General features: G+C 45.6%; 1 protein-coding gene across 1 annotated transcript in view; it reads left to right on the forward strand.

Moving 5' to 3' along the window:
* The window catches only part of LOC144510422 (sodium/myo-inositol cotransporter 2-like), a 58,751-nt gene that overhangs the window by 15,530 nt on the left and 26,949 nt on the right, over window positions 1-16,272 (forward strand). The window contains exon 8 of the mRNA XM_078239870.1: window positions 10,330-10,535. Coding sequence (XP_078095996.1) covers window positions 10,330-10,535 — 206 coding nt within the window. The remainder of the gene's footprint in view (window positions 1-10,329; window positions 10,536-16,272) is intronic.

Here is a 16,272-nt window from a genome sequence, read left to right on the forward strand (position 1 = left end):
TACGCTCGGGCAGGCCAATACATCAATTTTGATGTTGGGCAGGCTTTGCGGCCATTGTAGGGATGCCCCATGTCCAGGGAGCAGTGGTTGGGACACATATCGCCCTGCGGTCCCCACGAGGTGAGGGGCAACTGTTCATCAACCGCAAGGGTTTTCCACTCCCTGAACATACAGATTGTATGTGACCATCACATGAACATCATGCAGGTCTGTGCACACCACCCAGGGAGTGTCCATGACAGCTTTGTGCTGAGGCAGTTGGACATCCCTGGGCTCTTTGAAGGCCAACCTATGCTGCCGGGTTGGCCCTCGTGGGGGACAAAGGTTACCCACTGAGGTCATGGCTGATGATGCCTGTGTGGAGGCCCAAGACTGAGGTGGAGACCCGTTATAATGAGGCCCATGCTGCCACCTGGTCCGTAGTTGAGCAGCGCACAGGCCTGCTGAAAATGCAGTTCCGCTGCCTGAGGTGCTCTGGGGGTGCCCTGCAGCACGACCCTATGCATGCCTCACGCATCATAATTGTGTGCTGTGTCATGCACAAAATTGTGCAGCAGCGGGGAGACCAGCTGGTGGAGGAGGAGGAGTGGCAGGGCAAAGTAGATGTCCTGCCATATGAGGAGCCAGAGGATGGAGGGCAGGCAGGTGCCCGGCTGGACTGCGAGGGAGGCCTTGATAGCAGCCTGCTTCACATAGGTGGTGCTGTGCAGTGTGGAGGCTGATCCAAACACACTTCCACCACACTCCAGTAGTCGCCAACCCCCACAACCCCAACTGGCCCCTCAACCCACATGACCCTTCCCATCCCCACCCTCTCTCATCCCACTACCCTGTCCCCGAGAAACATCACAACCAGTTAAAGGGCCTGGACTGGCACTGGTATTGAGTCTTTGGTGAAGGCTGGAGGATGATGATGCCTCGCTGTAAGGCACATGTGATCCTGTCCCTGGTGCCAGTCAAGTCTGACTCCTACCTTTTCTCTTCTCTGAATGCACAGTGCCACCCTGGCCCACATAGCAGTAAAGGTTGGGAACACAAGTGTGTGGCGCAATGGGTCGGGGTGCCACTGGGTGGGGGGTGGCGGGGGGGGGGGGGTGGATGGGGGGGTGCATGACAGGGGATCCTGTTTGACTAAGGTCTGGTGGATGGTGGAGGGAGTAGGGCAGGCAGTCTGTAACATTTCGCCGAGTTTCGCACAGCACAGCAGTCAGCGCCTCGATGCATGGGATTGGCGAACACTCAGCTCTGTGGAGAGGAGAATCAGGGTAAGATTAGTCACTGCTGTGGGGGGCAAATAACAGTTTATTGTGCTCTTAACATTTAACAAAGCTTAACCCTGACTACTGTTGACCTTCACCCATGCCCTCTTAGTGAACCTACAACTTTCTAATCTTGTGTGGCCTACTGCTTCTTCTAGGTGCTCCCCCAGGATGCACATCGGAGGTGGAGGTGACCAGCTGTGATCCGCGCCCTGTGCTTGTGATGCCCGTGGCAGCCGTCCCCTGGGTGGCTGAGACCTGGAGGGCCTTGGCTGACTTGTGGATGACACTGATGTTTCTGTGCCACCCTGTTCATTCAGTTGGCCCTGAGATGCCCAGGTGTGAGGAAGGGGGGAATTGCAAGGTCTTGGGACGTCTGGAGTCTCTGGGTGAAAGGCCTCGGCATGGGCTGTAGCTCTTCCTCCTCCCTCAGGGTGCCCAGAGGCCCCGGGTACACTCCATGGGACACCAGGGTAGCTGGACTGAGCTCCAGAAGCTCCGGCATCACCTGCCTCTGCCAGTCCTGGAGGCCCAGGTGCATCTGCCCCATGATCTGTGATCCCTCAGCCCTGGCCCTCTGAGATTGGGCCAAGCTCTGGAGCCTCTCTGCTACAGCATTCTGTGAGCAAGCCCCTCAGCTCTAGCCCTTTGAGATTGGGCTAAGTTATCGAGTCTCACAGCCTTGGCCTGCTGTGTCTTCAGAATGTGCAGATGCCGGCGTTGGACTGGGGTGAACACAGTAAGAGTTTTAACAACACCAGGTTAAAGTCCAACAGCTTTATTTGGTAGCAAATACCATTAGCTTTCGGAGCGTTGCTCCTTCGTCAGATGGAGTGGAAACATTTCCACCAACAACCTGGTGTTGTTAAAACTCTTACTGTGTCTTCAGAATGCCAGTGAGAGTCCCAGCCATGGCCAACAATGTCTCCAACGTGCCCCCGACACCCGTAGCCATGGACCGATGTGCCTCCTGGATGCTATCTGCACCCTCAGCCGTGGCCCGCTATATCTCTGCCATGGCCCGCTGTGTCTCCAAGATGGCCTGGACCAGTCACCCATGAGGCCTAATCCCTCACCCAGACTTTCCACTGTGGACGCCACCTTTGCAATGTTGGCCTGGTTCCCACACTGTGCTGGCACCACCTCCTGCGACAGCTCTGTTTGACTTCTGTAAACAGCCTTGCTGACGCAGCTTGGTTGCTGACACCCATCCACAATTCTCCAGGTTTTCTGATGCATCTCCATCCACCAGCTTCAGGATGAACAAACCCTGAGCCTAGCATCTGGCTTGGGACCAGCTGATTCCTCGTCTCCGGCAGACTTCTGTGTGCCCGAGGCCTGGATGTGCCTGCCTCCACCCGATGTGCATCAGTGGCTGTGATGTGCTCACCAGTAAGTGACCCAGAAGCCTCAGCACTAAAATGACCCACTGTCATGATAGTCTCTGTGTTGGTGGGTTGTGTGGTTGATGCCTGTGCCGAATCACTTGTGCTGTCCTCAGAGGAATCTTTAGGGCCTCCCTCCAAGGTGTTGTCTGAGGTGTCCTAGGGAGTTTCTTCATGAGCAGAATCCGAAGGGCCTGGTGCATCAGGGTCCAGGACTGTAACAAATAACACACATTAGGGGAGGGGAGGGAAAGCAGCCTGCGCACTTACTTCAAGGAAGACTTAGGTAAACAGTTAAGCTGATGCTCACTTGCATGCCGGACGCTGACCTGGCTGTTGGTCACCATTCTAGGCATTGATCCTCCCCTTGCCAGCTCCTGGGCACACTGCTCGCAGACTATCAGGTGCCGCAGCTCTGGCACATCGCCATCAGTCTGTGCCCTCTCTTGCTGGTTGTGTGCCCATTTCTCCTGTGGGGAAATAAGGGGGATTGAAAGCATGGATATATTGAAATGCATGGGGTGCTTTGTGTGCCTGCGTTTTGGAGCTTGTGTTGGCCGTTTCGGGGAAAAGGGTCACCACTGGGGGTGCTGATTGAGGCGGGGAAGGGGTTGGATGCAGTTTTTAGGGGGGTGGGTGGCACTATTGATGGATGCCCTTCAGGTGTCTGAGCATGATTTGAGATTGTTAGTCCAGCTCATGTGCAGGTTTCAGAATGAAATGCACACCCACTCTTGCTGCCCGAAGAAGGTTGTTCAATTTCTTCTGACACTGTTCCCTGGACCGAGGTGACAAGGTTCTAGCATTAACTGAGGCTGCCACCTCCCCCCACAATGCATTTGCGGTGTGACCCCTTAGGCGACAGCCCTGAGTGGAGAACAGCAGCTGGCGCCTCTCCTCCACTGCGTCCAGTAGGCGGGCCTGGTCAGCCTTGGCGAACCTCAGGGTAGGTTTCTTTAAAGCCTTCTTCCTGGCATGACTGGCTGTGTCCATTATTGCAGCTTATATACAGCTCTGGCTTGTTAGGGGTGTGCAGGTGCAGTCAGTTTGGGCCAGTCATGGGCTCGTTAGTAAAAAATCCTTGTGAGAAATGTAAAGGGAACCCTAGTTTCAATGGTTAGCCATCTCCCAAGGTGCTGATTGGCTGTCATTCTACAAGGTACTCTGTCCAGGGGGTGCAGTGCTCAAGGCTCTTATTCAACAAGGGGGAATGCTTGCAGACAGGGGGTGTGCCTGACAACACAGCGCTGCCAATTTAATCTCTTCAGTGGGAATAGGCCCCACCCACTGGCTTTTAATGATAATCATGCTGGTGGCCTCTGCAGTGCACTCAGTGTGGGAGATAACTTTTGGGAAACATGCTGGAAAAACCAGTGCGATTTACTCCAGTTTTTCACGCGAATTCAACGTTTTGGGAGAATTCCACTCAAGGTTGAAAAATGTTCGAATAAGAACTGAATTGGGAGATGTGAAACTCAAATTTAAAGCTGAACATATACTCTTGAAAATACATTGAACACTAAAGTCATCAAAGAAACAAACTGTTTATGATCTGAACAAACACAATTTTGAGGTGTCACAGAGGTACCCGAGTCTACAGAGCTGAAGAAAATGGTTGGATGTTTGGAAGAAAACTTAGAAAAAGAATAAATTTGCATTGAGCTTTTTGAAGAGATGAAAATCAAGGACCTAAAATAGCAAGAGAGAGTAGCAGTTCTCACAAAAGAGTGAAAAGTCTCAAAAACAATTGGCAGAAGCACAGCTACAAAATGCAAGCTTGAATGATAGCACAGAGGAATTATACTACAAAAAGGAAAAGAGAGCACTGGAGCATCACTCACTCGAAGTAGAACACTTGAAAGAATTCCTGAAACACTTTCATGATGAGCTTGTAGAAACAAATGCTATAAGAATGGATTTTCAATTAATACTTCAAAAGCTTCAAGCATCAGAAGTCTCTAGCAAGCAAAATGCAAGGAACAGGAGAAGGAATTGCTGATGTGTCAGAACAGTTGCTTGAAAGCAGAATTAACATCCAAAACTGATGACCTTCTTGAATTTTGGTCCAATTTGAACAATAAGAAGGATGGTATGGAACAGCAAATTCAGATTTTAAAAGAAAAAAAAGTGAATTCTACAAAACCGAGTGAAAACCTAATGAAAGAGCAGTCAGTCACCATGGAAGAAAGACTCTTAAAAGAACTCAATGCCCGAGTGAAGATGTTAAACTCATACAAGAGTTCCGCAGGTAACTCTGAGACAAAAACAAACCAGTTCAACTTACCAGAGGTGTTGCTAAGTTGAATAAACATTCATGAGCTCAAAAAACAACTCAAAAAGAAGTAAGTAATCAAATTGGCTAAGACTGTGAAATAGGTGGGAATAAAATTTCCATTGTTAGAACATGAAATTGCATATGTTTTGCAGTGAGTTGCATAATAAAAGAAGAGGAAAAATGCTATGGGGAGGAGCACAGCATTCATCCACCCCAGAAAAAATGGGATAAATCAACAATCAACTATCACCCACAACTGCGGTTTATAAAATGATAAAGGGGATAGATAGAGTGAACGTTCAAAGACTATTTCCTCCGGTGGATGGAGCTATTACAAGGGGGCATAACTATAGGGTTCATGGTGGGAGATATAGGAAGGATGTCCGAGGTAGGTTCTTTACTCAGAGAGTGGTTGGGGTGTGGAAGGGACTGCCTGCAGTGATAGTGGAGTCAGACACTTTAGGAACATTTAAGCGGTTATTGGATAGGCACATGGAGCACACCAGGATGATTGGGAGTGGGATAGCTTGATCTTGGTTTCAGATAAAGCTCGGCACAACATTGTTGTGGGCTGTACTGTTCTATGTTCTAACTGCTGAATCAACAACGAGTGGTTCAATACCAAGGAATGGAAAAAGAGGATAAAAAGATGCCCAGATGCCAGAAAAACCTCAAAATCGGGAGTTTGCAATGACAGAACCTACCACTCCTTGACAGCAGAGCTAATGGAGGGTTTTAAGGCCACCAGACTACCTGAACCGCTGAATCCAGAGACTTGAAGGAAGTAGATGGGGTAGTAATAACAATATAAATACATGGGATAAGCTAGAATAGCTTGAAATACATTGAATAAAGACTCGAGGGGTGGGTGTAGCATAAGGGTCTGGCACAGGGTCATTGTGGGACTGAGTACAGTATCGTTCACACAGTGACGTAAGAGAAAACATGACATGGGGTCATGTTTTCGTCAGTCTCATGTTGGACAGATCCATGTGCACAAGCAAGCATGGAGATGCTCCGAGCTTGAATCTGGGGTGTTGATTACAGTTCAGTAGGTCTAAAGGAGTCATTGTAGTCATTCATAGTTTAACTATAATCTTTATTGACTCTTAGAACTATTTACAAATATAAAGGGTACAAGCTAGGAACTGTCTCCATGCTTAGGTCTACATGTGGCTCCGTCCAAAACCACACTAACCCTGAGTGTGGGTCATGTGCTTGCTTACACCACTGTGTGGATGGTACTATACTCAGTCCCACATTAACCCTATATGTGCCAAACCCTTCTACTACATCTCCACATGTCTTTATCCAATGTATTTTAAGTAATTATAGTTTACATAATGTCTTACATTGTTATTACTATCATATATTTAAATTGTCATTCCTACAATACCACTAGCCAATTCCCCTTCTTTCAAGTCCTTGAATTCAAATGTCCAGGTGGTCTTGAGGTTTTATAACCTTTCCATATCTTGTTTGAATTCCTGTCTGAGGAGTGGCAGGTTCTGTTACTACTGATTCTCCCTATATGTTTGGAAATTATTATGGCATCTGTGTTTATCATCCTTTTCTTTCATTGTTTTGTGTTGAACCACACTTGGTCAGTTTGATTGTTGTGCTGGTTAATGGTTATTATTTCCAAATCATTTCTTGCAGGGTGGGTGAATGTTGGATTTGCCTCATCATTTCTTTTGCTTATTCCATTGTCATGTGGGTTGTGGTGATGTCCTCTGTGGCAGTGAATGAGCATTCCTGTGATGAGAATTAGGTTTATTGGTACGCTCACCTCTCCATTTTGCTGTCGGCAATGGACGGCTGCTATCAGGTTCCAGCATCTTTTGTGGCTTTGGCATGCTGGCTGGGAGTCACAGTGTATGCTCGGCGGTTCCACTGTTGACCTGCTGTGACACCTTCAGAGCTGGAGGTTAACACTCATCAGACTGCTGGTTACATTCTTTTACATCCTCCACTGGAGGCATTGTGATTACCTCCTTGGTGGTTGGCTGGTCTGACAATTGTAGGTTTTCCAGCAGCTGTAATGAGAATAGACAAACCTGCTTCACAAAGAGAGATCGTGCAGAGCTGAAGTCCCAATCAGGATACTATTTTTGGTTTAAGTACTTTGGAACTTGCAGCTCTGTATGATTATTGACAGTGGTTGTCTTGAAACTTTCTGCCATTTTGTGGAGGTCCAGAGCTACACAGGCAACTCTGCTCAAGAGAGAGATAGGCTGGTTATAGCTGATATGCATCAGCTCAAAGATCTGTTTGCCACCGTAACTTAGTGGTTCCAGGATCATGCTCATGACTGGAAGTTAGATTCCTCCAGTCCATAGAGTGGTGTGTTTGTTGTTCGAAGCAAGAGGTCTTTTAGCCATGTTCTTTGTCTAACAGGACTGTTATGCTGGCTGCTATGTTTAATTCAAAATTTGTTTAATGACCATGGATCAAAAGATCTGCTTTCCAAAACAAGAAATCAAGTTCTTTAACTTCACTTAAGAAGCATGGCTATATGTCCTCTGGGCATGCAATCTCAACCTCGTGGATAATCTTTGGGTCTTCTGTGCATTTCAGAGTTTTGCCTTGCACAGTTTATTGTAGTGTCCAATTTTGCTACACTGAAAGCATTGGGCTGTAATTGCAGGATTTTGGATCTTGCCTTTTGGGTGCACTTTCCTCCACAACATTGGCATGTTCACTCATTATGGGCACCATGATTTATTCTCTCCCTTTAAAATGGTCCTGTGCTGTTCAGAGTTCTGACTAACTATCTGGATTGCCTTTTCTAGGGTTAGACCTTCCTTTGCTTGCAGAAGGTCAGTGTGTTGTCTCCTACTCCTACGATTTTGTCTTTGATGAGATCTAATTTTAAATTTCTGTACTCACAACATTCCACCTTCCTGTAAATGTCAAATGATTTTAGTGCCCCTTTGAATTTTGTGGATGATTCATTAATCCCTGCCTTTTAGTAATGTTGTCCCCAAATGGGCCTACTGAGTAAAGCAGCATATTCACCTGCTTTTCTTTTGACTTTTTTATTTAAACCTGTAGTGATGCTGTATCTTAAGAACCTTTTCCTTTAAAGCCCCAATTTTGTGATTGACCTGGCCTTGGAATATCCAAATTGATTTAGAAGTGTGTAATTCTGATAATGTTCAAAATTTTAAAAGTGTACCTTCTGCTTTAAAAGCTATCTGAATTTTAAGATGGCATCACCATTCACTCAGTGGGAAAGGGATTTTGTGTGCTTGCCAGTTTTGGTGGGCTCTTCAATACTGGCAATGGCACTCAGCTTGAGAGATTCTTTTAAGAATGGCTACCTGCAGATTTCTTGTTCATAGAAACATAGAAAACTACAGCACAAAACAGGCCCTTTGGCCCCACAAGTTGTGCCGAACATATCCCTACCTTTGAGGCCTACCTAAACTAATTTTGACTCAAGTCCATCGGATTCTCACATCTGCTTGCTTTTACCAAATTGAACAGTCTTGATGTTCCTGAAATATTTAATAAATGCTTTCTCTTATTTTTCATTTCTGACAAGCTTGGATGCCTCATGTTCAGTCTCCAACTCGCGAGTTGGGTTTTAGCGATGGGCTTCTTTCAAACTGCACTTCTGATGCTGAATTACTTTAAAGAATTCTCAGGACTTATTGCAACCTGGAACTTTAAAAGATTTAACTCACTCTCTCAAATTCTGCTGACTCTACACTCTGAAACTGGACTTCAAAAGGATATTGATGAATATGGAATTTTACATATTTGCTTTCAGCTTCCAAGCCTTTTTTTGGGGTGTTTCCCAGGTGACTTTTCCCCTGTTTTTGGAGCTTCTGTTCAGGTCAGAATCCTTTGTTGAATTTTTCTCAGTCTTCCAGCATTTTGGTTTGTCTCTGCATTTTAGCAAGGTTCTGGTTTTTATCCCTCTGCTGAGTGTTGGTTATAGTTCGGTAGACCTGAAGAAGTCCTTGTAGTGATACATAGGTTAACTGTAAGTCTCTATTCACTCTTAGAATTATTTACAAATATAAAGTGTACAAGCTAGGAGCTGTCTCCATGCTTAAGTTTGAACGTGGCTCTGTCCAACATCACATTGACATTGGGTGCAGGTCATGTCCTCTCTTACATCACGGTGTGGGTGTTACTATACTCAGTCTCACATTAATTCTATATTTACCAAACTCATATACAATAGAACCTTTTACTGTACATGGTTCTTGCAGTTAATAAATACATAAAGTTAATCTTCTTAAGACTAAGAAAACTTCATTAAGATTAATCAGATGGTATCCAACATTCTACAAAAGATATCAGTCACATGGTGATGGTTGATGCCAATCACAAAGGGCCAATACTCATCACATTATTGGAGCTGATATTCAAAAAATGTAGGGACCAACTCCAAATATGCAGTTTTGTTGTTGGGCTTGTTCTGACCCAAGTCACTGCTGGATTTGAGTTGGTATAAGGTCTCATCCAATTTTCAACCATTAAATTTATTGATTCCTGGTAGAGCTACAATTAAAACACCAGTTCTCCAAACCACAATCCCTTTGAACACATGTTCAGCAAATTTACACTCAAATTTGCTTCTTTGATAGGTATGGTTACACTGCGCACAGTATCCACCTTAAAGCCCATATGGCTCAGTAGAGTTCAAAGATCCCAGGCTCAAGTCGCACTCCAGGACTTGATCATGGAAGGAGCTTTCCCGTGGCTGAAAACAGGTTGTTAATCAGCCTGCAAAATGCTCCCAACACGACACAGATGCAGATACACACAACAAAGTACCTGGGCAATTCACACTGTCATTTCTCACCATTTTGCTAGAAGTGTGTCTAGGGTATTAAATTAGTTAGAAAGGTACAAGAATAATGTTTGCAGCAACTGAAATGTATCCTGGAACTGATGAATTCAGAGGTTTTGCTTCGTTCCTGAAGTGTTTCTAATCAAATTGGCTGAAGCCTCTTCACTCTTGAAAGTCGTAACAGTGGATTCAAACCAGTGATGCCACAAACACTGAGCTCCCAGTGCATCCCAATGGGTGGATGTTATTCAGAACCACAGTGTGTCTTCAGAGAAAGTGAATGGAAACAAACAACTTCTCTTGAGTTTTCCCTGGCAGTAAGCTCAGAATAACTCATAATGGAATATCACCAATTAGCTGAGGGTGAGAAGAATACCTTAACATATGGGATAAAAGGAAATAGAAGGTGTCTTTCGTACAAAAGAATAATTTTTTTTTTGGCAAAGATTGCATCTTCAGGGTAATTCCAAAGGAATCTTGATTTGTTTTAAAGAGGCATTATTTATTTACAGTATTGAATTTTTGAGCACAATTCAGAGTTTAACTAACTGGATGGATGCGTATGTTTCTGCTAGATCGATAAAACAAATCTCTGTTCTACAGCTTTCATTGAAGTTGAAGGTTACTCAGGCCTTCAGGAACTGTACTTGCATGCCATTCCAAGTGTTCGTGACCTCAACACAACTTGTGGCCTCCCAAGAAATGATGCTTTTCACATATTTCGGAATCCTGTGAACTCTGACTTTCCTTGGCCAGGTGTATTGATTGGAATGACCATCCCTTCAATCTGGTATTGGTGCACAGATCAGGTAACATCCTTTAGCTAATAATAGTCATAATGTGTCATAACTTGGACTTCTCTTCTGCTCTTACAAAACTATGCTCGGAGTTCCTATTGCGACTTATTGCCTCAACACTTCACCTTTCCCATACTTGTGTATACAATTAGCTCAGTTGTTAGCAAGGTAGAAATGTCACTATATTTCTTAATTTTCTCTCAGCTGTACAAATCAACTTCACTGTAAGTAACTGGGGGAAGAAACTGGTATGCATTGGACCCAGACCAATTTCTCAGTCATTGGGCGGAATCTTTGATTCCATATAAGTTAGGAAGTGGGATCAGAAATAATACCATCTAACATCTGTCACCTGGGGGGAGGTGAGGGATGGGTGGTTGTGGATTTCTGGTCATACACCATCTTATGCAAGTCAGCTTATATATGCACGCATGAGGAGCAAAATGCATCTTGTGGTGGGAGTAGGCAGGCATTGCCATCACTGCCCTTTTTTCGGGAGGGGGGGGTGGTCAAAGGTCCAGGTGCCATATTTAAGCAGCACCCAGACAGCAATTCACTCACTGCAAACCAGTGGCATTGCTGTAACTGTCATTATCTCACCTCGCCTGAAACAGTAATGTTGCAGACAACATGTAGCCCACGGTTCAGCAATGCCTCGATACAGATTCTCCTCCAGGCCATCTAGGAAAGGCAGGAGATCTCGCTTTCCAAGGTTGGCAGCAGGAGGCTCACCTGTCAGATCAAAGTGACCTGAATGGAGGTTGAAGTGCAGTTAAGTGGCTATGGGGACCACAAAAGAACCTGGCTTGAGTGCCAAAAAGAGGATGAAGGATCTGTTGCATTCCAGCAGGGTAAGTGGCTCTGTATACTCACTGCAAAACAGCACTTACAAGGGCATTAGGCAGAATAAGTGTGAGAGTCCAACTGCAGAGGGATGTCAGACAGGAATTTGTGTTGCAGGACTCAGCAGCAGATGGGACATGTTCACTGAATGTCTGGCAGCCACTTCATAATCTCTGTTCATCAGTTTCACCATATCTGCTTGTTAATCACTTACTGGAGAAGGCTCAGGAACTGGCATTGACATATGTGCTTCTAAATTGCTCATGCAACCATTGGAATGACACTCATTCTATCAGTGTGTTTGCAGGAGCAAAATGCAAACAGCATGAGGGTGCAGTCCCAGACTAATGGCAGACAGTCAGATATTCAGATCCTCACCCTATTCAAGGGGGAGACCACAGATCTAGATAGGGAGGACCAGCACCTGTGGCAATGGTCAGACAGAACTTTCAGAGGAAGTTAGTGAGGAGTTGTACAGTCCATGGTTGTCGGATGTGCTGATAGAGTGAGACATTGTTTAGATAAGGGAGTTTGCATAAACATCAGCTAAATCTTTCTCCTCTCCACACCGGGTACCAGCAAACAGGCCAAAGCTAAGAATGGAGGCAGCCCATTTCCAGCTCCACTTCCACCTCTGAGGATGACTCTGAATCCTCAGAGAATGCACCATCATGATGTTTACCTGCACTCTGCACCACAACAGATACATACATGTGAGCACTTGGCTAACTTCATAGAAAGGGTGGTGGCCATGTTGAATACAGAACATGCAGTGGCTACTGGATATGTGCTTGAATCTGCACGTCATCACTCTAGTCATGGGGTGCAGTGCAGCAATGGATAGGCACAAGAGGGACAGGGCACTGCAACCTCCCTCCAGATGCCTCATCTCCTCAAAGAGGTGCCATTGCACACTGCAAGCCAGGCACCCCAGAGGCTTCATCTCAGGCAATCCAAGGTTGCTTTGCTGCTCAAACACCCCTCTGCCAATGACCCCATTTCCTCCAAGTCAGGCTGTGGAGGGTGCAACTGCACAGGAGACCCATAGCAAGCTGGGTCCTCTCGGCCTCAGACCACCAGAGGATGCTTGCCCACAGTCAGCAGGTGGTTTCCACCTCAGCTATGGTTGTTGGGGCTGCACCTAGGCATAGCGATTAAAAAAAGATAGTTTTGAAGTCATATAGGTGGCAAGGGTGTTCTACCACTGTATAGATTTTTCACACTATAAAAGTTTTTAATTTGTTTTCAAGAAGAGATAAAGAGCAGACAAAGTACAATACAATACATTGTCGCAGCTCCTCCCCAGTAAAGAAACCAACAAACAAAAACTATGCAAAACAGCAAGGAAAAAACAATTTAATCTAACAGTTGACCAGTAATTAACTCTTTAAAGAAAGAGACAAAAAACTGCCATGAATGATAACATTTCTCAGTGGATCCTCTTATGGCGCATTTAATCTTTTCCAAATAAAGTAAAAAAAATAGAAAATAAAGTCTTCTAACCAGGATGAAGCAGTTGGTGGATTGGAAGATTTCTAAGTTAATAGAAGCCGCCTGCAGGTTATTAATGAAGTGAATACACTGCCTTAATCTTTGTGAGACTGGCCAGTCAGATGGGACTCCAAATATAGCTATCAAAGGACAAGGCTGCAAGTCTAAGTCTAGAACTTTGGAGAGAGTGTCAAAAAAGGATGACCAAAAGCCAGCGCATTTCAAACACGACCAGAACATGTGGGTATGGTTTGCAGGAGCAAGTGAACATCTGTCACATTTGTTGCTTGTGTTGGAGAAAAACTTGTTAATTCTGGCTTTGGGAAAGTGAACTCTGTGAAGAACTTTAAATTGAATTAAGCTTAACCAAGCACAGGAGGATGTGGTGTTGACCCCAAGGAGGGCCTCCTCCCACTAGTCGTCTGCGAGATCAAGCCCAAGCTTAGCTTCCCAGTCACTTCTTATCTTGTGGAGAGGGGAGGGTCCAGAGGATAGCATGAGATTGTACAATCTTGAAATAAAACCTCCGCGAGTTTGAGGCAGTGACAAAATTCCTTCCAATAATGTATTTAGAGGTAATTGAGGAAAGGATGAGCAATGACAGCGCACAAAACAAAAGGCTTGAAAATAAAGGTAAAGACTAGATTGAGGCCAGTTAAATTTGATGGCAAACTCGCTGAATATGGCAAAAATGCCAACAACTAACAGATTAAAAAACCATTCGAGTCCCCTCTCCCTCCACAAGGCAAATGCTGAGTCAAGCTTTGAAGGCAAGAATAAGTGGTTATTACAAATAGGGCCTAGTAGCAAAGGGGAGTTAAGTTTGAAATATTAAATAAATTGCTTCCATATTTTTAAAGTAGAAATCACAACAGGGCTTGACGTGCATTTAGAAAGAGATGAGGATAGAGGGGCACGAATTAAAGCAGGAAAAGAGGATAGACAGCAAGAAAGTGCTTCCATAAGACACCTGTTTATACTTGGATCGGAGGTCATTAGCATATAAGGATACACTGCGCTCCACACTAGCTCAGTGGATATCCTTTAGCAGTATTGATGACTTTAAGGCTATTGCCAGGACAAACAGGAGTGGAGACAAAAGGCACTCTTGTTGGCTTCCTCTGCATAGGGGGAAGTACTTTAACTTTAGAGAGTTAGTATGGATACTTGTGGTAGGAGAGATGTAGAGAAGGCGAGTCCATGAAATAAATTTTGAACCAAACACAAATTTACCCAAAACTGTAAACAAATAATCCCACTCAGTCAAAAACCCTCTCCACATCCAGATAGACACAATTTCAGGGTTGGTCGAGGCAGTTGGGGAAAGTATAATGTCAAGAAGATAACATATATTGGGAATAATTGGCGCCTCTTTACAAAGTCAGACTGATCATCAGATATTATACCGGAAAGACAAGGCTCTAAAGGACACGCCAACACCTTAGCTAACAGCTTTATATCAGCATTTAAAAGAGAGAGATTGGCCAATATGAACCACATTCCGCAGGGTCTTTTTTTTTTCAGTATAAGCGAGATGGAAACTTGAATCAGTGTTGGGGGCAGAGAACCTTGGGACAATGAGTCACAAAACATACCTATTAATAAAGAAGCAAGGTGAGTAGATAACTTTTTATTGGATTCAATAGGAAACCACCTGGGTTTGGGGCCTTGCCCCTCTGCATTGACTTAGTGCAGTTTGTTACCTCGTCCAGATGCAAAGGATCGTCCAAGTCTCTACTCAAGTTCGTATCCACAGATGAGATGTCTAAGTTATTTAGAAAATCAGTCATTGCCATGATACCTGATAGGTGGTTCTAATTTATCAAAGTTACAGTAAAAAGAAGTGAAGGTCGAATTAATTAATTTCAGAGGGGTCAGTAGTAAGGAGTCATTGACTTGGGAGATAAACTGAGAAACAGACTGGCACCTGAGTTGGTGGACCAGAAAGCGACCAGCTTTATCCCCATATTCATAAAATGTCAGCTGGACAGTTGTAACATATGCTCAGCTTTATTTGTGGAAAGAAAGGCTCATTGTTCCACAGGAGCAGGCTGAGGGTAAGGCAGTGTGTTTGTGCATGTGATTTATTTATTTATTTTTCAGTTAAATTTGTGAAAAAAAATCAGAGGTTTTTTTAATCCAAAACAGGAAGTAGGCCCAGGAGAAGCCTGGGAAGGTTTTTGGAGGATTTAAAAGCAGGCCACACTTTTGAGCGGGCAGCGTCGGGAGTGGGCAGGGGAGTGAGTGGGAAGCAGAGTAAAAGCTGTAAGGGCTTTGGCTCACAGGGCTTCGGGGGAAGGGCGAGCAGGGGTGAGTTTCTTTTTTTAATTTCTAATTTACTTTTCTCTGTGTACCTTGGTAGAAAGGGTGAAATATGAGTGTTAAGCCAGTGTGTTGTTCGCAGTGCAGTATGTGGGAGGTCCTGGAGGCACCTGGCCTCCCGGACATCCACATCTGTGAGGGGTGTGTCGAACTGCGGTTCCTGAGGGCCTGTGTTAGGGAGCTGGAACAGCAGCTTGAGGATCTTAGGCTGTTAAGGGAGAATGAGGAGGTGATAGACAAGAGCTATCATCAGGTGGTCACACCAGGGCCACGGGAGGAGGCCAAGTGTCACCAAGTGGGTGACGGCCAGGAAGGGTAAAGCTCGGGCGATTGAGAACACCCCGGTGGATGTGCCCCTTCATAACAAGTACTCCTGCCTGAGTACTGTTGGGGGGGGACGGCCCATCTGGGGGAAGCAGCAGTGGCCATGTCTCCGGGGTGGAGTCTGGCCCTGTAACTCAGAGGGCTAAGGAAAAGTGGAGGAAGGCAGTATTAATCGGGGACTCGACAGTCAGGGGGACGGACAGGCGATTTTGCGAAGGCAGACGGGAGTCTCGCATGGTGGTCTGCCTCCCTGGGGCTGGGATCCAGGATGTCACTGGGCGAGTCCCAGAAATCCTGAGGTGGGAGGGAGAGGAGCCGGAGGTAGCAGTACATATTGGTACCGCTGATGTGGGTAGGAAGGGGGAAGGGGTCATGAAAAGAGAGTATAGGGAATTAGGGAGACAGCTGAGAAGGAGGAAAGCAAAGGTAGTAATCTCAGGATTGCTGCCTGTGCCACGGAAAGGTGAGGACAGGAATGGAGTGAGGTGGAGGATGAATGTGTGGCTGAGGGACTGGTGTAGGGGGCAGGGATTCAGGTTCCTGGACCATTGGGACCTCTTTAGGGGCAGGTGTGACCTGTACACAAAAAGCGGGTGGCACTTGAATCCCAGGGGGACCAATATCCTGGCAGGAAGGTTGGCTAAGGCTACTCGGGAGAGTTTAAACCAGATAGGTTGGGGGGAGGAGATCAAAACGAGGTGACTGAGAGTGAGGAAGGTAGCTCGCAAACAGAGAAGGGTTATAGGCAGTGCAAGAGGGCAGATGGACA

This window comes from Mustelus asterias, chromosome 23, assembly GCF_964213995.1.
Source record: "Mustelus asterias chromosome 23, sMusAst1.hap1.1, whole genome shotgun sequence".
NCBI lineage: Eukaryota > Metazoa > Chordata > Chondrichthyes > Carcharhiniformes > Triakidae > Mustelus > Mustelus asterias.